The 27,000-nt window shown below is 49.6% G+C and overlaps 1 protein-coding gene across 7 annotated transcripts in view; it reads left to right on the forward strand.

Moving 5' to 3' along the window:
• The window catches only part of Hspa12a (heat shock protein family A (Hsp70) member 12A), a 143,219-nt gene that overhangs the window by 89,611 nt on the left and 26,608 nt on the right, over window positions 1–27,000 (forward strand). For 6 of the 7 annotated variants that reach the window (XM_040272498.2, XM_021723342.3, XM_078043439.1 and 3 more), the window contains 2 exons: window positions 24,961–25,046; window positions 25,912–26,039. In XM_040272498.2, coding sequence (XP_040128432.2) covers window positions 24,961–25,046; window positions 25,912–26,039 — 214 coding nt within the window. Of the gene's footprint in view, window positions 1–24,289; window positions 24,598–24,960; window positions 25,047–25,911; window positions 26,040–27,000 lie in introns of those variants that run through there. The other variant, XM_013356546.4, reaches the window with a different exon arrangement.

The following is a 27,000-nucleotide window of genomic DNA, read 5'->3' on the forward strand; positions in this document are numbered from 1 at the left end:
CCAGGCCTTTCATCTCCAAGGAGGCGCTGGAGCTCCTGGCTAGTGTCGGCTTGACTGTGCCGGGATTTCTTTAGAGCTGTGTTGGTTTTGGGAACAGTTCTGGAAGTGAGGTTCCTTAGGTGTTCAGCAATGTACACCATCTCAGTTTCCCCGTGAATCCTGTTATTGGGAGTCTGTGGTTTTGTAGACGTGGGGAGTGTGTGGTTTTGTAGACATGAAGATTTTCAGGAAAACATACCGCATCATAGCAGAGCTGTTTGTATTTACCTTTAATGTGGGACGAGTGGGATGGGTGTCCATTTAAAAGAATTTTGCTCAGTTCAGGAGTGGGGCTTTGCAAGGCTCAGCTGACAGCAAGAGTCTCTGGTCACTTCCCTCATCCTCACCTCACATCTGAGTGTCTGGACTGAACCTTCCCGACTGCTTCACTTCCCAGGTGTTTGCAGGCATTTGGGGTAGCTCCGCCTGCCACTTTCTAGTTTTAATACCAGAAACTGAGGCTCCAGGAAGGCAGCAATTCTGTAGGATGCAGCTGCTGATCCACCCGCCCAGCCAGCACCCCAAGACCTCAGAGGGTCCGGCCAGTGTCCTTCGTCTCCTCTAAACTGGCAAAATGACCTCCCTTGTTCCCTCCTAGTTTGTGTAAATCAGCCCATGGTCTCGCTGGTTTCTCTGTGACCAGGAACAGTGGTCCCTGTGCACAGATTCCAGGTTCCTTTTGGGGCCCAGAGATGCAGGCAAGTGGGCGGAGCCTGCTGACTGAGGCCTCTGGCCAGCCTCTCTGTGTTTTCCCCAAGGTTTTCTTGGGCTAAAGGCTAAATTTCTCCTGTCAGTTCCTTCCTTCCTTTTCCTTTTCTCATTGTTCATGAGGGACCATCTCTCTATCAGTTGAGATAGAAACCAGCTCGAAACTCAGGAGTCCTGTTTCCAAAGTTATTGTCAGAAAACAGAGCTCATGGCGGCAGGTGAACCTGGGTTGTCAGACATCAGGCATGGCCCGTCCTCTCTCTTTACAGGTTGGCAACTTGAACTCGGGGAGGGAAGAGAGAGCCCCAGATAAGAATCCAGCCTGCTGATTCCCTCTGCCTGCCTCCCAGCTGAACCCAGAGATGGCTCAGAATCCAGTAGCCACTTCAGTCAGTCAGAGATGGCGTGAGGATCCAACAAGACCTCTTTGCTGCTAATAAGTTAGTGACTTGTCCCTCCCTGAAGCAATTACATTTAAAAACATTGTCGAAGAAGTAGAGCTTAACCCAGAGAAATGAGGTGTGAAATCAGATTGTTATGAATCAAAGAGGCCTTCACGGTGGAGCCCAGGCAGAGCTTTCCTGTATGCACTCTTGTACAGTCCCTCACTTGACCTTGGACTTAACCTTGGTGGTTGCCTGTTTTTCTGTGCATTGTCCTTTGCATAGTATCAGCTAAATGGCCATTCATTACAGTTTTTGGTGGCAGATCACCAAACTTCCTCTAGCCAGAGGAAGTAAAAATGGTAACTTCAAGTGAGCATCCTGGGTTGGCTGCTGGAGTGCAGGATTTGGGTGGTGACAAGTGTCGGGGTGGTGACAAGTGTTGGGAGCCTGACAGTTCTCCTCCCCCTCTCTTGCTTCTGCATTGCCTAGCCTGTCACCCACTTGATGTGCATGCCATCTTGAGGGCCAGTGCGGCCACAGACGGTACTAATGTTGAAAAGACAAATTCCAGTTCTAAGAAGGCCTGCCAATCTGTCTGTTTTCCTGTCTTTCCCTCCCCAGTCCAGATTCCCAGAGGATGCCCCTAGGCTTAGGGATGATTGGGAACCTGACCCTGGAACAGTTATCCCTGGCCAGAGGATAGAGTCACCTTGTTAACACAGGAGTGGGGGAGGGAATTAAAGGGGTGCATTGTCTGACCATCAGAGATGATTATCTCCTACAAGTAGTTACAGTAGCTGAGTGAGCCACGTGCAGTAGGTAGCTCCTAGTCAGTGGCCACCCATGCCTAGAGAATGAGTGGGCAACCTGTTGGAAAGTTTGCTCTAAGTGTTTCATGCTGCATTGGGTAACTGGCCCTTTGGTCTGTGTTAAGGTACAGACCTATGCATGTTCTCCTGGAGCCTGCTGGGCCATGGTCTGTCCATGTGGCACTGGCCAGCTGGCCTCATTTGAAGAGACCATGGGCATGAGGTCCCTGTAGTTTCCCTGGGTCAGCAGTTAAAGCATAGCTGCAGGGGACCTGCTGATACTGAATACATCATCTTGCCTTGGCACGATGTCTTGAAGATTAGAGACAGTCCATTCCTCCTGGTTGGCCCTGGTAGTCTTGGCCAGGACTCCTGCTGGGATAGGTGTGGGGGGGTGTCAAGGTTAGGGTAGGAAGTCATCCAGGGCCAGGCAGTCCCTGAGGAGAAGACCTAGCAGTAGAATGGGGTGGGAGGGACCCCAGGCCTGTCTTGTGGATACCAGGGCAGAGTAGGTTTTGGAATCCATCAGTGCTTGGTTCAAATTCTGGTGTCACGTCTTCCTAATTGTGTGAATTCAGGCAAGTCGTTTGACCTCTCTGGACTTCAATTAAGTGTAAAAAAGCACCCAACACACCATGCCTGGCAGCTAGTATGGGGTGGGTACTTAGTGGGGGGAAACAAGCTTAGTGGAATTAGAAAGTCTTGGTGGAGTCCTGACTCTCACACTGCTGGTCATCTGACTTTGGCCTGAGCAAGAGACTCAACCTCTCTGACCTGTGACCTCATCTGAAACGTGTTGCTAGCACAGGATGGTCCTGAGCATCAGATGATGTAAAGTATATAAAGAACCTGCCCTGACCACAGAGCACGGCATTGTTGTAATTATGTAAAGCTCCCCTGGGCACATGAGAGGCTCAGGAGGGGCCTATTAGAGAGTGGAACTGGCTAAATATGGGGGGGGGTTCTCTGCTGGGGAAAATTTTCAAAGTCAAATTTATGGAGGTATAAATTACATAAGTTGAAGCTCATGCTTTTTAGGCTTATAGTTGCATGAGTTGTGACAAAGGCTTGTAGTTATGCAACCACCATGACATCAATATAGAGAATATTTCCAACCTGGGAGAATTTCATCATTCAGGGAATTTTTCACACAGGATTTTTCTTGTCTGTGGAGGACTCCAACTCAGATTGTGGGGGATCCCAAGGCCTGGACCAGGAAGGAACCTCCGAAGTCTACCCAGTGGAAGGATCCCAGTCTGTGCCCCCTTTTTTTTTTTTTTTGTAGTTGTAGATGTGCAGCATGCCTTTATTTTATTTGTTTATTTTTTTATGTGGTGCTGAGGATCCAACCCAGTGCCTCACACGTGCAAGACAAGTGCTCTGTCACTGAGTTACAGCCCCAGCCCTGCCCTGAGGTTTTTATAGCCAAGTGTTGGGAGTGGGATTCCGTGGGCCTTCCCAGCCTGCTTCTCGTCAGTTCTGCAGAAGGGAAGCTAGAACATTCAGGTGAACTTGGTCAGGCCCTAGCTGGGCAGTTTTGCCAGGCAGAGGCTGAGAACCCACTGGCCTGAGAACCGAAAACAAGCCCATGTTTGTGTGAAGCACCCAGAAAGCCAGGACTAGTGAGGCTTGGCCCAAAGTGGGGGTGCATGGCCCTGCTTGCATGTGGCCACTTGGGCATGGATGTTTGGGGACCCTGTGTCAGGGTCAAAGTAAGCCCCATCCAGAAGGACATGGCTTGAGGACTGGGGAGGGCTCCCCACACTTGCCACTGCCACAGCTCTGGGAGTTCCACCTCTGGAATGAGTGTCTTTTAGTCACACAGACGTGATTTGGTGCCAGGTTCCTTTGGGCTGAGCGTTATTTCCCCAGTGTGCTCTTGTCAAGGGGAACTCCTGTTCTGCAGATGAAGTCCTAACTAGGTAAGCAGTGGCAAAGAGCTTTGAGTTGTGTGTGCCATCTCTGACCCACAGGGAGCCAGCCACCTGCAGCACATTGCTGAGGAGGCCAAGACCACTTCTAGCTCTGCTGGAAAGAATGTGAGAATTGCTAAGTGCCTCATCTCCCAATTGCCAGCCTCTGGGTCAGTAAGTGATAGTCTGTGATCAGTGAAACCTACCGTGGCCTGTGAGGAAGTCACCCAGAGCACCGGGTAGTAGGTTTTCATGAAGCTGAATTTATTCCATCTCAGAGTTTCTGGGAGTGCGCTGCTGTGGTGGGAGAGTGTTACACTAACAGCCAGTAAGTCCTGTCTCCACGCACTCACACCTTCTCCCACCTGGACTGGGGCTTAGCCATGTGACTTGTTCTGGCCAATAGCATGTCAGCAAAGAAAACCAGCAGAAGACTGCATTGACTATTCGTCTGCTTTCCATCCCTGGACCTGAGAGAAGTAACTTATAAAGAGAAAAGTTATTTGGGCACACGGTTTCAGAGGCTTAGTCTATAATCGGCAGATGTGTTGCTTTTAGGCCTTTGGTGGTGGTGACCAGACCAGAGGGCCATGATGGAGGGCTTGTGACCCAGCAAACTCTTCACCTCCTATGGGACCTTCCACTAGGCCCAACCTCCTGGAGATTCTACCACCTCTCAGTACCCTGGGGACCAAGACTTTAACACATAGTCCTTTGGGGGACATTCAACATCCAAACTATAGCAACATCTGTCAATGTGTTGGGACTTGCCCACTCGTAACTCTGCTATTTAGGAAATCCAGGTTGTCCTGCTGGAGAAACTACAGAGGGTAGCCAAGGCCCCTGCTGGAGCATCCAGCCGAGCATCAGACCCGAGTGAGGCTGCTTTGGACCACCTAGTGCCTGTCAAACCTTCAGCTGACTTTAGCTACATAAATTGACTCCAGATGAGAAAAGCCCAAATTGCGGAATTCTGTGCACATATGCAATTATTGGAACCACTAAACTTTGGTGTGAAAAAATATTTTAGTAGTGGTAGGTAACTAGTATGATCCTACTTTCCCTTTCTTTTCTGAACTGAATATGGCAGCAGATAGATGATGGATTTAATAATATTAATATCACTAATGTCCTCATGTCTGCTCTTGGCAAAATAAACATGTGATGATACTTAGGTCCATAAATTTTGGGGAGGAGGGAGATTTTGCCGCTTGGTAAATTGAGACATCTTTGGACCACTGAATTAGTGAGATCTGGGTGGCAGTGGCTGTGCAGTCTTTAAATGTCATTAGCACTCCAGTTAGTGTGACTTAGATGATCAGAGTGAGATTATCAGAATCTTGTCAGTGTTTTGTGAGCCACCTCTTCATGTTCCAGATGAAGAAACAGAATCCTAGAAAGTGACAACCAGCTGATGAGCACACCTGTGGGCAATAAGGTCATGCTGTTTCCTCAGGGCAATCCAAGGTTCTGAATGTCTCAGTGGGGTATTGGGGATGGCCAGAAGGCTGAGAAGGGGATTGTGGGGTTATATCATCCCACTTGGGCCTGGTGGTTTGTGAGGGCACCCCAAAAGGCAAATTTGTTAGTCCATTTTCTGTTGTTGTAATAAAATGCCTGAAACCAGGTAGTATATAAAGAATAGAGGTTTATTTGGTTCCTGGTTTTAGAGGTTGGGAAGCCCAAGAACATAGTGCTGCCATCTGCTCAGCTTCTAATGAGGGCCTTCTTACTGCAGCATAACCTGGTAGAGCGTAGCACAGGGTCAGACAGCAAGTGTGCTAGCTCCGATCTCTCTTCCTATTATTAAAAAGCCACTAATGCTGTGGGGGGGCTCACCCTCATGACCTCATCTTATTCTGATCGCTTCTCAAAGGCCCCACCTGCAAATATAAACATATGAATTTGAGGATTAAGATTCTAATACCTGAACTTTGAGGGGACATATTCAAACCGTAGCAGGGACTGTGGGAAGTAGAGGATTGTCTGCCCAAGGAGATCAGCCTTTTGGGGTGTCATTGGAAGACGGTGGGCAGTGGTACCTGAGGCCCAGCAGGTACCTAGTTCTGCTTGTTGCTTGGTGGGGTCCTGCCGGATCTACTCCAGGAGAGGCTGCTGGGAGTGCATGTGGGGAAGGGAGAGGGAGTGATAGCGGTGGAGGAGGAGGGAGAGCGAGGCAGACCCAGGAAGAGAGAGACAGAAGTCGGAAACTTCTGGTTGATTTCCCTGGGGGCTCCTTTGGTGCATTCAGATGTGAACCCATGAGGACACACTGGTCACTGTGTGGATTCTGCCCCAACGCTGCACTCACTGGGCCTTCAGTGAACATTCAATACAAACTCAGAAGCCAAAGACCCAGCGGCCCTGCAGTGGCTCTGCTGTGACTCACAGAAAACTCAAGAGTTTTTTGCCCCATGATAGCAGCCTGACTCCCTTCCCAGGATCCTCTTCCTACACCACACTCGCCCAGGCTCCAGCTCACAACTGGTGTCTTTCTAAGAGAGAATTTGTAAATCCGCTTCCATCTCTGAATCTGTGTACAAAATTCCAGGCACCGCTCCTCTACCCGTTTCCCCCTCCTCTCATGGCTCGGAACCTGTTGGGGCCACGTGACCATCCCAGCTCCAGTGGCGCCCTGCCATTCCCAGCTCCAGGCTTGCTCCCAGATTTGGCAACTGAACATCATAACTCTCACCCATGTCAATGACTAAAGCCAAGGTCACTGCCAGTTGGAAAGCGGGAGGTCAGCAGGGGAGCTGTGTGTGAGGTCCAGGGTTCTCCCCACTCTGTGGGGCGGCAGATTCCCATTTAGGAGGTCAAGAGTTGAAGCCAGAAGCAACACCCATAAAGTGTAGCTCCTGGGGCCTGGGTGGGCTGGGTGGGGCGAGGCAGTTCCAGAGCCCCTTCTGGAAGGGTCCCTGGCACGTGTTCTCTTTGGGAAGCAATGTTGTACTGGGGACCAGCTCAAGTCCTGGGAACTAGCCTCGACCCTTCTGTTTACCGGTGATGGGTGCATGGACAGGCCCTGAACCTTCCTGAACTTTCATTTCTGTTTCCTAATCTGAAGATGGAGCCAAGAAAAGCAGCCGCATCTTCTTGGTATGACCCCACAGGGAGAGAGTGGGTGGTGGCAACCTGATGGTTCTGAGCCCAAGCATGGATAGTTCATCCCTGTCCTGGATAGTTTTTGTGTCATTTCCTTGTGGCCTTGTCTCAAACCACAAAAAGCCACTCCTAAGACCCAGTTGGTCCTTCCAAGGAGGAGAACGGCCTGGACACTCCCCAGGCTCAGTAGAAGGCACAGAAGTAGACCTGAACGTGGCCCTAGCTCTCTTCCTTGGGTTCAGGGCTGGTGCTGTGGTGCCTCAACTGGGGCTGCTCCAACAAAGATGGCTCAGCAGAGCATGGCTCGTGCCTGGGCAGAGGTGACCCTGGCTCAGATATTGGGTTGTGGTCAGAGGCCCTCAGCTGGGCATTAGGCAAAATGACAGATGAGTCTGGAAGGCCAGCCCCTCTCCTCGGAGGTGTGTTGGCAGTGGGTGGGAGCAGCTGGGTTCCATAGAGCAGAGCAGACAGAGATGCGCCCTGCCCGCCGGGGCCTCTGCTCCCATCTGCAATGTGTGTTTGCAGCGGGCAGGAAGCCTCATTCCAGCTGCTCCAGGTCCCTTGTCACAGGGCAGCTTTGCTTCCTATTAGCTGGTGCTAATGCTGATGCCCCATGTCCTGCAGAGGGCAGAGCTGTTGGGGGGAGGCTGCTGCCTGCTGGTGGTACAGCTGGATAGGAGGAGGAGGCAGTGTACCTTGCTCATGGTGACAAGCTGGGGGCCTGGAAACACATGTTTGCTCATCCATTATCTTGGATAAATTGGATACATTGCCTATAATTAAAAATAGGAGAGAGTTCACACGAAGTCTGGCTTTCTGGCTGTTTTGTTGGGCTAGAGCGCTGCAGTCCCTGCAGCGGCCGGGCTCTCCGGTTTGCGAGGTCTTCTTCACACTGTACTGTTCCCGCCATTGAGCTGAATTTTTTTTTTCTCTCTTCATCTCAATTGTATTGCTGTTTTCCTAAGGCAGAGCAAAGGGAAAGTTTCCGTGTGGACAACCCAGTAACAGGGAGACGTCAAAAGCAATGCCTCTCTCTTTGGGTCACCTGCCTGACTCCTGTGCAGGAGACTTTGGTGATCCCTGAGTGCACGTGGAACTCGGGCTTGGAATCATCAGACCTGGATTCAAGCCGGCTTTGCCTCTTGATGGCTGCGAGGGAGGTTTTATCCCTTGTGACACGTCAGTTTCTGTAAAGCAGGGTAATGGTGCAGGGTGGAGCGAGGACACAGTGAGAGGGTGGGCAAAGGACAAAGCTAGGTAAGGGACATGGCCTCAGCAGCCCAGGTGAGGACGCTTAATTGTTAGTCTTCATTAATATTATTGGTCCAGTATATGTTCCATAGGGTTACAAAGTTTAGCAAACAGCTCATGGATTTTTACATATGGATATACCTGTGTGTGGTGAGTGGAATAATGGACCCCCAAAGATATCTGCTCTGGTCTGAATGTTTGTGTTACCCCAAGTTCATATGTTGAAACCTAGTCACCAGGGAGATGGTCTCAGGAGGTGAGGCCTTTGAGATCGATTAGGTCATGAGGGCAGAACCCTCGTGAATGGGGTTGGTTCCCTTATGAAAGAGGCCCCAGAGAATTGCCCTTCCCCATCCACTATGTGAGGTCACTGTGAGAAGGTGCCATCTCCAATACCCCCCATCACTGAATTTGCCCATGCTTTGATCTTGGATTTCTCAGTTTTCAGGACTGAAAAATTAGGTTCTATTGTTTATCAGTCACCCAGTTTATCCTGAGCAGACCAGGACAGTGTCCGTGCCTTCCCCCACAGGAACACATTCCTAACGTGTTACCATGGCAGGACTTTGAGATGTGATTGGGTGAAGAACCTGGAGATGAGGAGTTCATCCTGTAGTATCTGGTGGTCGGTGTGATCACAGTGTCCTTTGAAATGAAAGAAAGCAGGAGAATGGGAGGCAGCGGAGTTGGAAGTTGGAGGAGGGACATAAGCTAGGAAATGTGGATGTCCTCTAGGCAGGGTATGGATCCTCCCTGGAGCCTCCAGATGGACCTGGCCCTGCTGACACCTTGACTTTAGCCCAGCGAGACCCATTTCAGACGTCTGGCCTCCAGAATTGTCAGAGAATACATTTGTCTGGTTTTAAGTGCCCCACAATGGCAATAATTTATTATAGCAGCAATAGGAATCCATGCATTGTAACCATGCCAGTCCAAATACAGGAAATTGGATCCCCCCAGAAAGTTCTCTGTGCCTCTTTCCAGTACCTACCTACCCCTTGGACTGGTTTTGCCTGTTCTTGAACTCCCTGTGAGTGGAGTTGTGGGGAATGTGTACCTTGTTTTCCAGGGTCTCATATTCTCCCTGGTGCTTTGAGAGGCTCCATTTTGGTTGTGAGTAGCTGTCCCTTGCAAGGGTGTGCCATACTTTGTCTATCTTTGTCTTTCTCACAGGTCTTCCCTTGGGGACCCACAGCAACCCTGTGAGTGGGACAGTTGTGGTTGTAGAAACTAAGGTCTGGCACAGGGTCTGTCTGCCTCAGAGCTGGCGAGGACAGAACTTTGTATCCCTCTTGGTATCCTCCAGCTAACTCTGGGTCCTCAGACGCGTCCTTCGCCCCTGGAAGAGCGGCTCAGGGCCATGTCTGCTTGGAGGTCAGCCATGAGGGTCAGCTCCTCCCACAGGAAGGACAGCAGTGCCTTTCTCCCTGGAGTCGGTGCACAAGACCCGCTGGAGGATGGCAGATGGCTTCCCAGATGGCAGAGAGCACAGCCCAGCTGGTCCAGGGGATTGTATGAGGGGCAGTAATGACAGGGGGCAGTGGTCAGGGGCTAATGGAGGCTCCCCATTGGTTAAAATATTGGATCTGATATGAAGTCGAGAGCTCCAGCTTGAGGCTGGGAAGGACGTGATGAAATTGGTGGTTCTGAGGAGACCCCGGGGACAGTCTGGAGGCAGAGGGTGAAGGGCCCTCTGGGAAGATTCTTCCTTGCTCTGCCCTCCCAGCCCCCACAGCTGTCCCCTTCCCATCTTGCTCACTCAGCCCAGCAGCGCTTGCAGCCGCCAGTCAAGCATCACCTCCCAGAAACTGCCTTCCCACTCGCCTTCCTCTGTGTCCTCTGCCCTCAGACCTCTTAGACCCTCACCCCAGCGTCATAGGAAGTTTACGCGCAGAACAAAAGTTTTCAGTGCTTTTTTTTAAAAAAAATATATTTTTATTTGTTGATGAACCTTTATTTTATTCATTTATTTATATGCAGTGCTGAGAATCGAACCCAGTGCCTCACACATGCGAGGCAAGTGTTCTACCACTGAGCCCCAGCCCCAGCCCACAGGGCTTTTAATTGCAATATTTCATTTGAAATCACTCTCTTAAAATGCGTGGTCAGAGGCTCATGATTGACGTGACCGTGATGCGTGTCCTCTAGACCAGACTGATGGACACCCAGTAGGGTGGGCAGGGGAGGGCTGGGCAGACACACAGGGTGCCAGTGGGTGGGGAGGGGGTATTTCACATGGCCACTAGGTGTCCTACTTTCCAGGTTGGGCTGAAGTGATTGCTCTGTGGCTTGTTTCTCCACTGCCTGTTGAGTTTCCAGAACCTTCTTGTTCACTAACCCACAAGGCTCTGAGCTTCGTGTCTACACTATTCAGGACCCTCCAAGGCTAGGTCTGTGGAGAGGGAGAGAGGCCAGGAAGTCAAAGGTTGAGAGAGTGGGGCCTGTGTGGGTGTCCCTGCCTCTAGCTCCCGCTTTTCCTAATCTGAGGCCTTCCTGTGGACACCTCCCATGGCCAGTGCCCTGGACTCAGACATTCCGGGCTCAGTGGGGTGTGCCTGCAGGGAGTCAGCGTGGTCCCTCTGTGATGGTCTGGAGCATTCCACTCTGCAGAGGAGAGGCCAGCTGATTAATTGAGTTGCAGACAGAGCTGTTAAAGATAACAGTGAAGTCAGAGAGGCCGTCCTTCAGGCTTAATCAAGTGGGCAGGCCTGCATCCTGGGAGGGACAGGCCTGCAGTAATGAAAAACCAGAGACAGACCACCCGGGTACCCATAGCCTCCCCCCTAAGCCTGGGCTCAGGCCACTGGCCATCTTGCATGGCTGTGAATGTGCAAAGTCCTGTTCCCTGGACGCAAGCACTGCGTTACTGGAGTGCGGGGGCTGGAACAAGGGGTCCTGGGAGGCCGTGTGTGCTGAATCTCTCCTGTGTATGTGACATGCACAACTCAACCATGTGACACCCACAATAATTCTGAATATTTTAAGCTATCAACTGATCTCCCCAGGGCCCCTTAAGCCCATGTTATTTCCTGGCATTTCTAAGGACTCTGAGACCTGCTATCCCCACTGCAGCTCAGTAAAGAATTTGGAGGGACTCATGGGCAGGAGTGGGGAGGAGGGTGGGGTTAGGAGTGTGGGGATTGTTTGCTCTGTTCCTGCTGTTAGTTGTTCACATCAGAGTTTTTGTTTTGTTTTGAGTGACACTGATTTGCTTTAAGTTCAAATTCAAAAGCTTACAAAATGTGGTGGCCAATGTTTGCCTTCTCTGGGCAGGCGCTGAGTTGGGTATAGTGTAAAAGAGGGGACCTCTGCCAGCCTCGTCACCCTGCTTGGCGTTATGTGAGCCAGGGGATGCTCGGTGTGTGTGTGGGCTGGGGGGTGGCGCTCTGGGTCCCTCCCCCTGCTCTGTGGAGAGGCCAGGAGGTAAACCCCATTCCTTAGAAAGCACCCTTCTATGGCTTTGTATTTCTTGGGATAAGACTTGAGCAAATCCAGCCCTGAGGGAATCAACTGTTCATTCAGTGAAATCTCCATTTGTTTTACCTTCCTTTACTGCTCTGGAAGTTAAGATATTCTGTTTCCACTCCCTTGGAGAGTAGTTATTTTTGAAATTTTGCCATGAGTGCTTAACTTAGCAAAATGTAACGTTAATCAATAACTGGACCCAGTTTACTAATTCTTTCTTTGTAAGAACGTAAACCTCCCACTGAAGGTTTTTGTATTTAAAAAGTAAGGAGCAATTAGGGATTTTAAGCTTAAATGGTCTTAGCCCGTCTGTGAAGGGATCTGCTCTCCTTCCTCCCAACCTGCAAACTGGCTGCCACGCGGGAAGGTGCTGCCCACGCCAGGGCGGGCTGTTTCCAGCAGGGCAGTGGCTCTGGGTGTCCCTCTGCCCTGGGGACTCCTCCCCAGGCCGAAGGGACCTGTCCTGGCTTGGGGAGCCAAGGGACCTTTTGGGCCCTCTGACATTTGTCTTCTCTTTTCCGTCACCTTCTGCAGGACACAGTTCTGGCCCTCGCAATGGTGACAGCAAGCGCCCTCCTGCAATGCCGGGGCTGTAATTTCTGCAGGTTTTTAGGTGTCTTCTACTCTTGTTCCAGAACACCTGGACTCTGCTTATCTTACCAGCAGGGTATGGGGCGAGTGGGCGGAGCTCAGTCCCTCTGCCTGCATAACAATGCCTGGATTTTGGGGGTAGCCAGCTGTTCTTGGACCTGTGGCTTCAGAATATCTAAGAAAAAAGTGAAAATGAAGCCAAGATGGTGCTGTCCCTGCATGTTATTATGTTGACAGAGCACGGGGTGCTGTGGAGAGGCCATGCCAGCTGCTGCCGCAGTGCTGGCCCCACACTGTGGACTCCCCAGCCAGGTTCACCCTGGAGAAGGAAGGAGCCTGCCCAGGTGGCAGGGGTGGGGAGGGGCTGGGGATGTTGCTCCCAGGACCCAGGGCTGTGCTCCTGAGGCAGGCAGGCAGGGCAGGGAACGGTTTTCCTACCAGGCTGTTTCTAGCAGCTCTTTAATTTTTAAAATTGAGATATAAACAGGAGTTTCATTCCGAAGTGTATAATTCAGTGGTTTTTAGTATTTGCAAGGTGGTGCCATCATCACGGCTGTTAAATTCCAGAACGTTTTCATCACCTTGTAAAGAGCCCACTGCCTATTAGCAGTCGCTCCCATTTCTGCTCCCTGTTTTTGCTGCTCCTTGCGGGTGGGGAAGACTCAGTCAGCCATGGAGTCTGAACCTCAGGGCTGGGATGTGGCCCGGGGAAGGGGCTCAGCCACTGAGGAAGGGACCTGCTGGCTGTGCGACTTTTACCTTTCTCTTCCTTGTTTTTTTCTGCTGTTAAATGGGGCAAATAACTACCTATTTCCTATCTCCATGGGCCGTTGGTAGGGATAAAACGAGACACTGTAAGTAATAATAGCTGCACTTGTTAAAACCTTTGTCTGCTTTGTTCTTATTTAATGCTCACGAATCCTGGGGGGGGGGTGTGCGTTATTATTATCCCAACTTAATACGGAAATAAGGAAAACCAAGCTACAGAGGACGTTAGTAGCTTGTTCAAGATTACATAGCCTGGAGCCAGTTTTTATTTGGCAAAGTGTGGAAAACCTGACTTAGTCTTGTTCACGCAAAAGGAAAATTAATTATTCCCCAAATCGGGAGTCCAGAGGTACAGCAGGCTCCGAGGTGAGGGGACTCCGCAGCTCACTGAGGTTTATCCAGTGGTGGCCACTCCTGTGTACTGGCTTCGTGCCCTGTGTGTCCACCTCTTCCCAGGGAGCCCACTTAAGAAGCAGGATGTCTCTTTCCCAGGAACCTGCCAGACTTCCCCTGTGTGTGGGCCACACACCTGTTCTTGGCTGTCTTGTCAAGGGACGGGGTTCGCCATGACTGACTTACACTGGACACATCAGCCCAGGTCGGGGGAGGTATTGCTTTCTCTCTTCTTAACTAAACTTTTGTTCTAATTAAGAAGGGAAGAATGATTTGGGGTGGACATGGCATATCCATGGCATATTCTCAGGACCAAGGTTCCTGTGCCTAATGGGAGACATGGCCTCTGCAGCTCAGGCGCACGGCAGGCACTTAGTGAGCCTTACACCAATCCTTAAAGGCTAGTTCCCACCCCACTTCCTGAGTTCTTTTGGCCCTCTGTTACTCTTCTGTACCTCAGATAAATCTTATCTCTGCTTGAAACTCTTGTAGGGATAGGGAACTTCGTATTTTAACAGGAATTTCCCTTTTTGTTGCTGTTGTTGCTATTAAGTGTCATGGCCACCTTTGTGCTTTTATGTGGATTTAAGCAAGACCCATTTTGGGTGCAAGAAAATTCAAAAGAGGTGTCCACTAGGTGATGTAGCCCTTCCGTTCATGCCTTAGCATGGTACCTGTGTATGAGAACATGGTGCTCCTGTCTTTGGATGGCTGCAGCCCTGCTTGGGAGATCTTCCCCAGGGTGTGTATCTCTGTGCAGTGCACAAACCGCTCAGCTGTCCTGGGGCATTGCTTCCATTAAGGAACTCTGCAGGCGATGGCAGAGTTGAAAGTTTGTGCTCCATTTCCCCAGGCACAGGGCACATGGTGGGATAAGGTGAGCTTCCTATCTGGAAGTGGTGCAACTCTCTGTCATTAGAGGGTGCAGTGGAAGGGAGGTGAATCCAGCTGTTACCATCTCCCCTGCCCTCACATTCTGACCTCTCCCTGCTCCCTAGGGAAAGAAGGTGAGCGTTTGGGAGGTGAAGGATTCTTCTCAGTGTGAGACCCACTGGCCTGGAATGGCACAGCAGCTTTCCTTGGCCTCAGAACAGCTGCAGCCCTGTACCATGGCCTCTGCAGGCTGATCTGTCCTGAGGCGGTTCACCTTAAATTGGGGAATTAAAAGCCTGGGGCTTCCAGAGGCCCAGGTTGGTGAAATCTTTTCCTTGGAGTGAGGAAGAGTTTTGTACATTGACCTGCTCAGTTTTAAAATGTGAAACTGGGGCTTCCTTGTAGAAGACAGAAAGCTGAAGTCATGGTCACGTGGCTTCTTAAGTTCTCTTTGGTTGTCTAGAAAGTGCCCCTGAGCAGACAGCCTGAGTGGGAAGTCGGGCCAGACAGGTCCCCGCACCCCAGCAGCAGTGGCCCTCATGCTTCCCATCACTGAGGTTTTCCCTGAAGGTTTCACTTGCCAAGTTTCTGTCTGGTGAGATTCACAAGCCCAGAGGAGCAAAAGGTGAAGGAAATGCATGCGCTGACTTTGTACTTAAGCCGGGGTTCTGCCGGTCCTAGGGTGAAAGGCATGGTCCTTATCACAGTAGAAGATGGACTGATTTGATGATGATGATTGAAGATGATGGTGATGGTAATGATTATAATAAGTTACAAAATAATAATTTATTGGGCACTTGCCACTGCACCAGGTTTCACAGGGTTTGTTTCATTTATTCCTTAAGGAGCACCCACCTCCACCAGTACCGTTTTCTAGGTCAGAACAAGAAGTTAAGTAACTCACTCCAGGGCATGTATCCAGGAAGTGGCCAGGCTGGGATTTGAGTTTGGACTTTCCTGACTCTGAACTTGTATCTCTGACCTCTATGTTATCATAGAACTTGTATCTCTGAACTTGTATCTCTGACCTCTATGCCCTACCTCAGGGTTTGGATTTTGAAGGATTAAAGGCTTTTTAAATAGAGACCCCTGTTCAGCTTTGCAGCCCAAGGAAGAATGAGCCACATGGTCAGTTGAGCCTGGAGACAGCAGGAGGGACTACGGGGCCTGGGGAATGCCCTGTGCCTGTGACCTCCTGACTTCCCTACAGTATCTGCTTATTTGAGAAATGGAGATTTACATTCACATCTACTGTGATTAGAATGTGTGTCTCAAATTGCAGGTGTTGGAAACTTATCCCCAATGCAACAGTGTTGAGAGGCGGGCCCTTTAGGAGGTGATGGATGGGTCTCCTGCAGGAGTGGGTGAGCTCCTGCAGGAGTGGGCTCTTGATAAAAGAAGGGGTTCTGCCCCTTCCTGCCTTGCTCGCTTGTGCTCTCTTGCCCTTCCGCCCTCTATCATGAGATGACATAGCAAGCAGGACCTTGCCCAATGTTGGCCACTAGACCTTGGAATTCCCAGCTCCCCAAACTCACATCTATTTTGTGCTTCTATCTGTTAAGAGAAATCCGAACTTGCGGGTGGGCCTGTGTTTGGCTTGGTGCAGGGGTCAGGTTCTGAGTCAGAGATCGACAAGTCCAGCTGGGGGACCCCGAGTGACAGTGTGAACCCTCTAGGCTGCATTTTTCTCATGCGTAGAATGGGAATGACGGCAGCACTGCACAGCAGCCCCGAGGCAGGATTTCATGAGAGACTCCTGCGAAGCTCTCAGCCTGGCACACAGTCCACTTTCAGTGAGAGCAGACTACGGGAGCTTTCCTGATAGACTTCTGGACCTGTAATTCCTAATAACTTCAAATTAATAATTTGAGTTTGAATAACCTTGAAAAAGAGCCTAAAGTAAAAAAATACACGTAAATATCTGACCCATGGAAGAATTCAGAAAATGGTTGGTGGGCTGTGATTTCAGGGGGCTTCTCAGGCAGTGTCTCCTCTGCTCTTGAGGCATGGCAACGGCGGCCCTGGGATTCACTTCACAGAGGGAGAAGGGGCCCAAGGAGAAGCAGCATCTCGAGGCTCACAGACTCTGTACCTCTGTCCCCTCCATCTGCCATGACAATATTTTTGGTCATTGTCTGAAGCTATTTTGTTTTCCTTGTGCTTCTCCAAGAACAGCAGCCAAGGATCCCACTTGGGCTTTGCTCCTGTTCCACAGCTTCCTTGGGCCTCTACCCCAAGCTGATGGCCCTACCTGCCACCTCTGCCACCCCAAGGCCAAGGCCAACTCAAGGCTGAGAGTGAAGGGTACCATGCTGCATGCTGCATGCTGGGACTTCGCTGCAACATGCACCCATATCCACCTTTCAGGAGGACTCAGGGCCTGCTCTTATGGTACAGAGGGTCACATGGTGACATCTGACATCAGTGTTTCAGCTTGCCCTTCTTCTCTGGGGTGAGAATCACAGAGAGATGTCAGGGCTGTCACCGAGACTCATTGCCCCACCTGTATGGCACAGGATCCCAGCTTGACTGAAGGACAAAGCAAAATGAGCATGTCTGGTCCTGAAAATGACCCTGCTTCTCTGCTGGGGCAGCTCCTCTGTTTCTCAGATTTGGAAGGGCCTCCAGCAGGGGGTCAGGAACAACCCCATGCCTCCTTTAAGGCTCAGGTTTGCAGCGAGGTGACAAAGTCTAAGAACTGTGGGCTGATTACCAGGAAGACCCTGTCTCTGAGCTGCCTGGAGACCATCCTGTGGGTGAGTGCCCAGCTGGTGGCTATTCTGTCTGTGTGGCAAGGGCACCTGCTGAAGCTCAATGGCCTTGGCCTTAGAGGAGCCAGCACAGTAGACCCCTCAGCTGCTCTAAGACCAGGTCCCAAACCTCCCCAAACCTTCAAAGGCCGTGTTTTTTGATTTAAACAAACTCACTGACTTGAGAAGTCTGGTGGAGCCTACTGTGGCTGGGCCAGGTGCTCCATAGTCAGCGGAGGAAAGGAAGAAAATCCTTGTCTTGCTCTCCCCAGTTTTCTATGTACTGTGTGTTAAAACAGTAACTCTTTTATTGTGGAAAATTTAAAACATACAAAAGTAGAGAAATTCGTGTGTCAAACCCCCATGAATCTGCCACGAGTTTTAACCATTATTAACTTGTGGCCAGTCTTGTTCATCTCTGCCCTTCCCCTTCCATTGGTTTGATGCAAATCCTAGACAGATCGTTTCATCTGTGATCAGTTCATCTGTGAACATTTCAGAATGTATTCCCAGGGGACAAAGACTTCAAAATGATATAGCTATGCTACTAAGAATAAATCCCTTAATATCATCAAGATCCAGCCCATGTTAGCATTTCCCATTATCTCATAAATGGAAAAAGGTTTTGATTTTTGAATTAGGATCCAATGAATGGCCACACAGGGCAGTTACTGGGGTTGAAGTGTTTGAAGTCTCTTTAAGCTGTAGCAGTTGGTCTCAGGGCAGAGTGGAGGGGCCCGGGAGCTAATGTCAGAGGCAAATTCCCCAGCCTGAGGCCTGCTGGCTCAGGAACTCTCGGGGTGGGACCAGAATCATTCTCATGAACAAGCCCATGGGGGATCTGATGCACATCAAAGTTTGAGAACCCCTGGTCTGTAGGTTCCCCTCCTTGCCTGTTTATTTCCCTGGTGGTAATTTCTTGGAGAAATGTGGCTATTGTGGAATTTCCTTCATCTGGGCTTTGCCAGTGGATCTCCAGGCACTGATTAACAGTTTCCCATCTGCTTGTACCATGGAATTGCGAAGCCTCTCCTCTTTCCTAGGAGGCAGGCCTTTGGAGGTGGAGTCCTAGAGGACAAGGCGGAGTTGGCCGCCCATGGAAGCCAGGGCGGGCACTCTTCCAGAAAGGGGCCAGTGTGTGCAGAGCCCTGGAGGCTGGTCAGGCACAGATGCTCTAGGGTCTGAGGGCAGGTTTGGTCTGGCCAAGGATGGAATGGAGAGAGGAGGCCACAGATGGATGGAGGTGGGGCGTGAAGGCCTGGATTTTACCCAGGGTGGAATGGTCACCAGGAACCCTCTGACAAAGCTGAGAATGTGAGCAGACTCAGTGCTTTGACCAGGACGCTCTGACTACAGGGTGACTGTGGCTTGGGCAGGGCAGGCCCAGGGCAGGGAGACAGAGCAGGAGCCTGGTCCAGTTTGGGAGGACCTGGAGCATGGCTATGGCGGTGACTTTGCAGAGGACAGAGAACATGGGAGGTGTGAGGAAATAGGAATGTCAGGGCTTGGGATGGGATAAGAACGGAGGGAGTATGGCAATCTCCCGTCTGGGAGCCATGCTATTCCCCTGGCAAAAGGGGTGTCTGAGGAGGGAGGCACATCCGGGAGATTTGGAAGCTGATCCCAATTATCGGAGGTAACTCACAATGTGCGTTGCCAGTGTCCCAACCCGGGTGTGGCTACCCACTCTGAGAAACACCTCACTGGCCCTTTGTCATGATGGCAAAAGGTGCGACATATGCAGTTGAGGGGGAGAAATAAAGAACGGCCACGCACTTCTGCCTTTGTCAATGCTGTATTTACTCAAATCATTCAATACAGTTTTACTCTATAGGTTCTTAATCAAGAAAATGACTATCCTTAATGCTAGGCACTACAATAGACATCATCAATCCACAGCAAACGATTCTAGGTTAATCCGAAGCACTGCAAGCACTCTTAATCATGACAGGCTCATGACAGACATTCCCTCTGCATGCTAAGTTCAAGTGTCAGATCAGAAGTCTCAAGCCTTAGGCTCTAAGTCCAGCAGGTGCACACTCACTCAGACCACAGCGGTCAGGTCAGGGACCATGGCAGGCTTCTCCTGGGGTGGAGCTGTTGAGGAGAGGGTCGTAGGGAGAAGTTTGGTTCTCACCAGGGTCAAGATGTGGCTGTAGAGTCTGAGAGCAGTGAGGAAGATGCAGAGGATCAGGCAAACCATGAGAAGAGTTGAGATGTCAGCCAGTGTCGGCTGGCTGAATGTCTGTCTGTTCCTTTGCCCCATCAGGGTGAGGACAACAAGCCAGAGACTTCACTCTGAGCTTGTCAGGGAAGGGAGAAGTGACTTGTTTATGTCAGGACTATGCCTGATGATCATATTGGAGGGCTCCGTAGGCGTGCCTGGTGAGACTGCAGGTTTCAAAGTGGAGTTTTAAAATGGAGTTGCTTAGGCTCAGGCCCAAGGCCCTCCTTACACCCTTCCAGTCTGGATATCTACTGAGTTCACTTTTGGTCACTCATAGAAGCATCCGTCTCCCCATTCCCCCATCCATCCATGCAATGTCCACTGTTCCTTCTTCCATTCATCCAGTTGACATTGAGGGTCAGAGATGAACTAAGACATTGCCCTGCCCCACTGAGCAGAGTCTGTGGAAGAGAGGCCAGGTGGACATCTTGGAACCATGTGTGGGGTGATTTGGTAGAGCCCTACCAGATACTGGGTACAGCTGGGTGGGAGCTGCAAGGTTGCTGGATATAATTCTTGAAAACTATTCATCTAGGTAGTGTTTCCTTACCTCTCCCAGCAATTGCCTGGACACATAGAGGCCCAAGTGGGAGGCCCATAAATCAGTGTATGAACCTGTGGCAAAGAGAGAGAAAGTGAACTAACTGCCCATTGACCATCTGGGGTGGCAGTGACTCGGGATTCCACTATCTGGGGAAACCCAGCTGCCCCTGTTCTCCTGCTGGGGCATCTCATCTCTTGGACTGTCCAGGAGGCAGGAAGGGTAACTAGAAGGTGCCGCCTGGTGTTGGGGACCTGGTGCAGCGCCCCCATTCAGACTGAGCCTGGTGTTGTGGTCTCTGCCACGGTGAGTACTCATTTCCGTAATTATTATTTAGCATTTGGAGAGTGGTTATTTTACACTCAGGGTTCTTCATAGTGAGAGGGTCTCCTGTTCATGCCAATAAAATTTCCATTTACTCTGGACATCAACCATGGTGATTAAAAAAATAAAAGCCCATAAATTATTTACTGAAATGGAGGCTCAGCTTACGGTAATAATGCATTAGTTCAGCTAGCCATGACGCCTGTTAGAGGGTCATAAAAGATTTTTTATTTTCCTTCTTAAAAGACATTTGCAAGTAACCTACACATGACCTTGAACTGATCAATTTTCAGAGATGGTACTGGGAGGAGGGTGTATCAGGAGAGAAATAGAGAGGGCTTTTTCTCAATCAGCCTGATTTTAGGCACTGGGGCAAATGCCTGTCCTTTTATAGCCTTCAGGGGAAGAAAAATGAGGAAAAAAATGTGTGTGTATAATTTTTTAAATAAGGACCAGACCTTAAAAATCCTTTAGAAATGGGTATTTCTTTGATAGATACATAAATCTGAAAGCTGGCGGGAAGGACCCTTTGGAGAGTCGAGCCTGTCGCTAAGCTATTGTTGAGACCACCTGTCACTTTCACATAAGTCTGGAGCTCCATAGAATAAAGCCAGCCCAATGGTTCTGTCTTCATCTTTAAAGAATGTCGCATTTATGGAGCAGATCGATCCGTGTATCTCAAAGCCTGCGATGCTGCTCACGGCCATTTGCTGACTAATGTCTCTGGAGGAGGAGGAGAGCAGCGAGTTTGTGAATTATGGCTGTCTTTGAGGTTCTCTTAGCAAGGCTATTTTTTAATTTTAAGAACGTCTGCTTTGATTAAAGCCATTAGAGCTGGGAGCAAATAAAAATGTGTTTGAATTGTACATGTCTTGCATTTTATAGCAGGAACCCAGATGAAGTCTACGTTTTAATTCTTGTTCCATTAAAGCAAGTGAGGAGGATTCAATTACCAAGTTAAACTAGGTCCCCCTCAAATGCCTGGTTTGGGGTTCTAAGAAGCCCCGTGGTAGGACACTTGTTGTTCGAGTGATTCTTTTATTTATTTATCCTGTGCATTGCTTCAAAATATTTATTTATTTATTTATATCCTTTTTTTTCTTTTGCTGCAAATGTTAGTTTTAAGATGACATGGTTTTAAAATGACATTTTTAAAATTCATTTTTTAAAATGAATGTGTTAGGACAGGAGGGTTCAAGGTTTATGAGCAAACCTGTGAACACTTTGATCAACTTGTTTTTTGAAAAAAAATTTTTTTGGTAGTTGTAGATGGACAGAATGTCCCCTTTATTTTATTTGTTTATTTTTATGTGGTGCTGAGGATTGAACCCAGTGCCTCATGCATGCTAGGCAGGTGCTCTACCACTGAGCTACAGCCCCAGCCCTGATCAACATATTTTTATATTCATTAACCTTAATATATTCATTAATAAATATATTCATATATTTATATTCATTAAAGAGATCATCTGCACACTATGAGACTGAAGTGGTATTAAATTATCTAATAGCAAAGGAGACCTGACAATTCATTTCTAGTTATTAGAAAGTTCCGGGGTTGCTTCCCTTCCGCTTAACTTAGTTTTGTGGCTGATGATTTGCACTCTTGAAACCGTCAGCATATTTCTAATTCTGTGAGACCGTGGACTCACCCTGTGTTGTGGATGTCGGGGTAACTCGGAGCTTGACAAGGAAGGAGCTCTGGGTGGTCTTTATGCACTCTACCTGGAGTGATGGAGTAGGTATTCTTCAGTGTCCTGGATCCTTGGACTCTGCCCTTGACTACATTTCCTGATAAAGCATTTTCCTTTCATCTCCCTTTTAGCAGTCTCTCTTCCCTGTTTCCGCAGCTGGGGCCTGAAATTCCTTTTTTTTTCTGCTTTCTTTCTTTCTTGCAAACCTGCAATATAAAAACCTGTATTCAGGTTGAGCTTTTGGCTTCTCGTATGTTCCCAGTGTGCCCCAGCTGACCTGTGTATACTGGGAACTTGCATCAGTGGAAGCAGCCTGGGGCAGATGTTATTGTACTAGCTTTACCGAGGCAGAGTGAACAGGGCCACAGTAACGGTACCTGGACTTTCTTACTGTGGGTAATGGCTGTGCAGGACTGAAGGGGGCGCGTGATGCCCGTCCTCTGTTAGCTCAGGTAGCCAGAGATGAATAGATCACACTCCACTGACCTTCTCAGGCTTAGTCCTAAGGCATGCAAGATCTCAGGCCTTGTTGGGATCATTAGCACACCAGGATTAATAAACTTTCCACTGTTGCTCTTTAGGGGATAAGGTTGGCTTTTCACCTTGAAGTTTTCCGCACCACTTTGACATTCTAAATGGCAAAGTAGAGATATCAGCTGAAAACAAATGTGTCTCTGACGCCTTTGTATATTGCTGTGCTGGGTCGGTGGGCATGAACAGGTAATTATCTTTAGCTTGGACTATGTACAGATGTGGATGTGCCCAGTAACACAAGTATCTATGAAAACCTTTCTCCTCCATTCCTTCTCAGCAGATCAGTTTTAAGTCATTGAATAATGTAGATGAATTTTAATTTCTGATGAAAGAAGTCCATGAAGTTCAACTGCCTCCAGGCCTGGCGAGTAATCAGCAAGTCAAATGATTTGTTTAGTACTTCCCCGGATGCAGTGGGGGAGGGAGATATGGGGAGAAGAGCAGCAACAACAAAAAATCCTTGATTCTTACCCTCAAAGTCCCCTGGAGTCCCCTGGGGGCCCGAGGCACATGTTCAGTGTGTGGCTGGACCCATGCTATTTTGCAAGTCAGTGGGATGACCCAGGCCAGCTTGGAGAAGGGCTGAGTGACAGGATAATTAGAACCGAGCTGCAGCAGGGTGGAGGGCCTGCCGGTGGATAATAGCTTGTTTGCTAATTGCCAACACCAGATTTTCTGGGCCATTAGACATTTGGTTCCTTCCAAGACCTTCTGTGCAAATGTGGCCGCGGGGCCGCAGGCCTTCCAGGTAGCAGGTGGAGAGAGGGCAGCTCCTGGGGCTGGATGGCGTCTCTCCAAGGGTTGTCTAAGGGGCCTTGGGCAGGAAGGAACTGTCATGAACAGGTGGAAGGATCACCCGGCTGGGACCCTAAGTGGAGAGGCAGCGTTCATCCGGCTTTTATGGAAGGTGGGACCCTTGTGCTGGGAGATCAGCGAAGATGGTGGAGTTAGCAGGCTGGTGGAGGAAAAGAGCTGACTTCTCCATGCTCTTTTGAGATCCCTGGGCCATGGAAGCTAATAATAAATGGGAAATGGCTTTCCCTCCCAGATGAGCAAATTGTTTTTCTTGTTTAAAAAAAACATTTTTTACTATGATAAAGTATATGTAACGAAACTTACCATTTCGACCATTTTTAACTGTACAGTTCAGTGGCAGGAATGATATTCTCAATGTTGTGCAACCTTCACTGCTATTTATTTCTAAAACTTTTCATCATCCCAATCAGTACCTTTGTGCTCGTTAAGCAATAACTCTCCATTCTTCCTCCCTCCGGTTCTGGTAACCTCTAATCTACTTTCTGTCTTTACAAATTTGTCTATTACAGATATTAAACATAAGTGAAATTATATAGTATTTGTCCTTTTGTGTCCAGCGTATTTCACTTAGCATGTTTTCTGTTTCATTCATGTTGTAGCATGTATAAGAATGTCATTCCTTTTTTATAGCCGAATACTATTCCTTTGTATGCACATACCACCTTTTATTTATCCATTTATCTCTTCATAGACACTTGGGTTGTTTCTATCTTCTGATCATTGTAAACCTTGCTGTAATGAACATTCACACATAACTACCTCTTTGAGTCCCTGTTTTCAATTACTTTGGGGAGATACCTAGGGGTAGGATTACTGAATTATAGTAATTCTATATTTGACTTTTTAAGAAACCACCAAACCATTTTCCACAACTGTACCATTTTACATTCTCACTAGCAATGCATAGAGTTCCATTTTTTTCACATGTTTTTTTCTACACTTGTCCTTAAAGAATTGTCAACTTAGCGGGTGTGGAGTGGTATCTCATTGTAGTTTTGATTTGCGTTATTTATCTAATGAGTAATGACATTCAGCATGTTTTCATAAGCCTCCTGACCATTTGTATGTCTTCTCTGAGAAATGTCCATTCAACCTTTTGCCTCTGTAATCTCGTGGCTCTCACAGAGCTGGAGCTGAGCCTCATGGTGAGGAGAGAGATCATGAGCTTGCAGAGAGGGGAGGCAGCTGAGCAGACTCCAGCTCTCACATTCGCTCTCACCATTGCTCTGTCCCTGGGCTGTTGGGTACTCACTGTAATGATGCGGTTTGAGTTCCCACCCAATTGAAAGAGATTTTGCAGGAGCCTGAGATTAATGCAAAGTGATTCTGCAGAAGAGGCAGATAGAGCCGCTCCTGTGCTCCCTCAGAAGCAGCCATGCCTTTCCAAGTCACCTCGAGCCCTCCTATCAGGTATTAGGCTATGCATTGAGTGGAGCGGGACATGCCAAGCCCCGTGTGGCTCCTGGGATTCATAGGTGCAGTGTCCAGCCTTTGGAGGACTTAACAGCATCTCCTGCTTGGTGGGGTTGGGTGGCACAGTGAGAAGCCTGGTAGTCACTGGGAGAAAAGGGACAGGGACATCTCACTGGGTCAAGTTCTAATTCCAAACCCAAAGGGGTGCTGGCGTGGACTTGGACCCCCTGCCTTCCTGGCTGGGGTCTGGCCCTGCTTTCAAGCAGCCCAGAGCCTGAGGAGCAAAACCCTGCGGGCCTCACTCCTGTCCCCGGGCCAGCCTGTGCCACGTCTAAGGGGGGACTTTATCTTTCCTTTCAGAAACGGCCCCCACCTCTGCATATTCATCTCCAGCCCGGAGTCTTGGGGACACAGGAATAACGCCTCTGTCCCCTTCCCATATCGTGGTAAGAAGTGTGTGCATGTGTGCATGCGCCTGTGCGTGTGAGCTGGCTACCTTTTCCTTCTGCATCTGCTCTCACTGTTCAGGCCCCTGGGCAGCCCTGCATGTTCACTGGGTGGAGATCAAATCCCAGGTACTGGCCATGGAAGCCCTGCCAAGCGCCTTCCCCACTCGGGGCCTAGAAAGGCTTTCTACATGTGGCCCATGCTTCTAGAGCTGAGGGCCTAGGGGAGTGGCACCAGTAGGCAGGCTGGGCACACATAGCTCTTTTATAATTTGGAGTTGTGTGGGAGTTAAAAGAAAGAAAGTCTACATTGCTTTAAAAAAAAAATGTCTGCCCAAATGACTTGACAGATGAGGAAAGGCTCTGACAGATGAGGGCATGGGCATGGCAGGGTCATGTGGTTGGCATTTTGCAGGATCAGGTAGGGTCCTGGGTGTGCCCAGCCTGTTCAGGTGCATGAAATGCTGGCACAGATGGAGAGATCACTGGGGGGCATGATGATGCACAGCTGGCAGAGTGCTCGGGGCGGTCACTGGAGGTCTGCACAGGATCGTGGAGGGCAGTGGGGGAGACAGTGTCTAACCAGAGAGCTACTGGGCTTCTGCTCCATGGTAGCACTTCCATAATTAGCCACAGGCATGCAGGGTTGATGAGCTGCAAGCAGTGCCCTGCCCAGGTGTCCTGTCCCCACTCGGGCACCTCTGTCTCCCCAAACCACTCAAGTGGGGCTGAGGCTGGCTTGCCCTGTCCCCAGGGCTGCCACGTGGCAGACTTGAGCAGGAATGTGGAAACCCTTCTGCCTGCAGTGAGTCGCCGCTGGGCTGGGAGGCCTGGCCCGGGCACAGAGCCTCACTTGTATCTACAGAATGATGCCGACCCCAACGTCTCGGAACAGCAGACGTTTCTCGTGGTGGTGGCCATCGACTTTGGGACCACGTCCAGCGGCTATGCCTACAGCTTCACCAAGGAGCCAGAATGCATTCACGTGATGAGGTGAGTGCTGTGGGTGGGGCAGGCTTGAGCGGCACCAGGGTCAGAGCAGTCAATGGGCAGGTGAATGGCAGTAGGAGGAGGACCCTGGATTCTAGCCCAGACCCACTGTGCCACTTTGAGCAAGCCGTTTCTGACCCACAGGCCTCCAGTGCCTGTCTCCGAAGCATTGGTTTAATACTGATGTAGTTGGTCAGGGGAGGGGCCATGCCCTGTGCTTGGAGCCTGGCCAGGTGACTCCAAGGTATGGCCTGTTGAGAGGAGCTGACCTACACAGCCTCTGTGATGGAGGAGGTCCAGGTGCTGGCTGCTCAGTCTGACTTTGGATTGAACCATCTAAACCTCAGTTTCCTCATCTGTGAAATGGCAATAGCAATGGCACCTGTGAATTTGCCTCCTGCAAATGAGATTTCCTAACAAGTACTCAGCATGCAGAGAAGCACCAGCTCTTTCAGGTGACAGTATCACAAGGGCTGAAGGCACAGGCCCGGGAGGAAACAGGAGGGGTGAATCTCAGCCAAGTGGCCCTAAAGGCAGAGTAACCCTGGCCTCCTGGACACTTTGTGCCAGATCACCCCCACCGTGCCCTCCATGATGCATGGAGCAACCCGGCAGCCCTCACACCACCCAACCCTTGAAACCAATGTCCACTGGGACTCTGGTTTGTCCTGTTGGCTCTCTCAGTGGTAATTTTTGACCCTCTTGCAGACTCTGTGGCCCCTCAAAACTTTGGAAGCCTGGGATTTATCATCTTGATTTTCCACCTAGGAGAGGGTTTGAGTTTCATTATAAATGGTTTTGATTTTCCTTTAACTGGTTAATTGTGAAATTTATGCATCACCCCCAGAGTAAGATCTTGGGTGTTTTTATGACGGCAGTGTAAAACACTAGCCTACTAGGTTTGGCTTATCATTCTCTTGACAACCAGATGTGGTTCAGCCTGAGGCCCCTGTCCTTCTAAAAA

The sequence above is a fragment of the Ictidomys tridecemlineatus genome, chromosome 1 (genome assembly GCF_052094955.1).
Source record: "Ictidomys tridecemlineatus isolate mIctTri1 chromosome 1, mIctTri1.hap1, whole genome shotgun sequence".
In the NCBI taxonomy this organism is placed as follows: Eukaryota; Metazoa; Chordata; class Mammalia; order Rodentia; family Sciuridae; genus Ictidomys; species Ictidomys tridecemlineatus.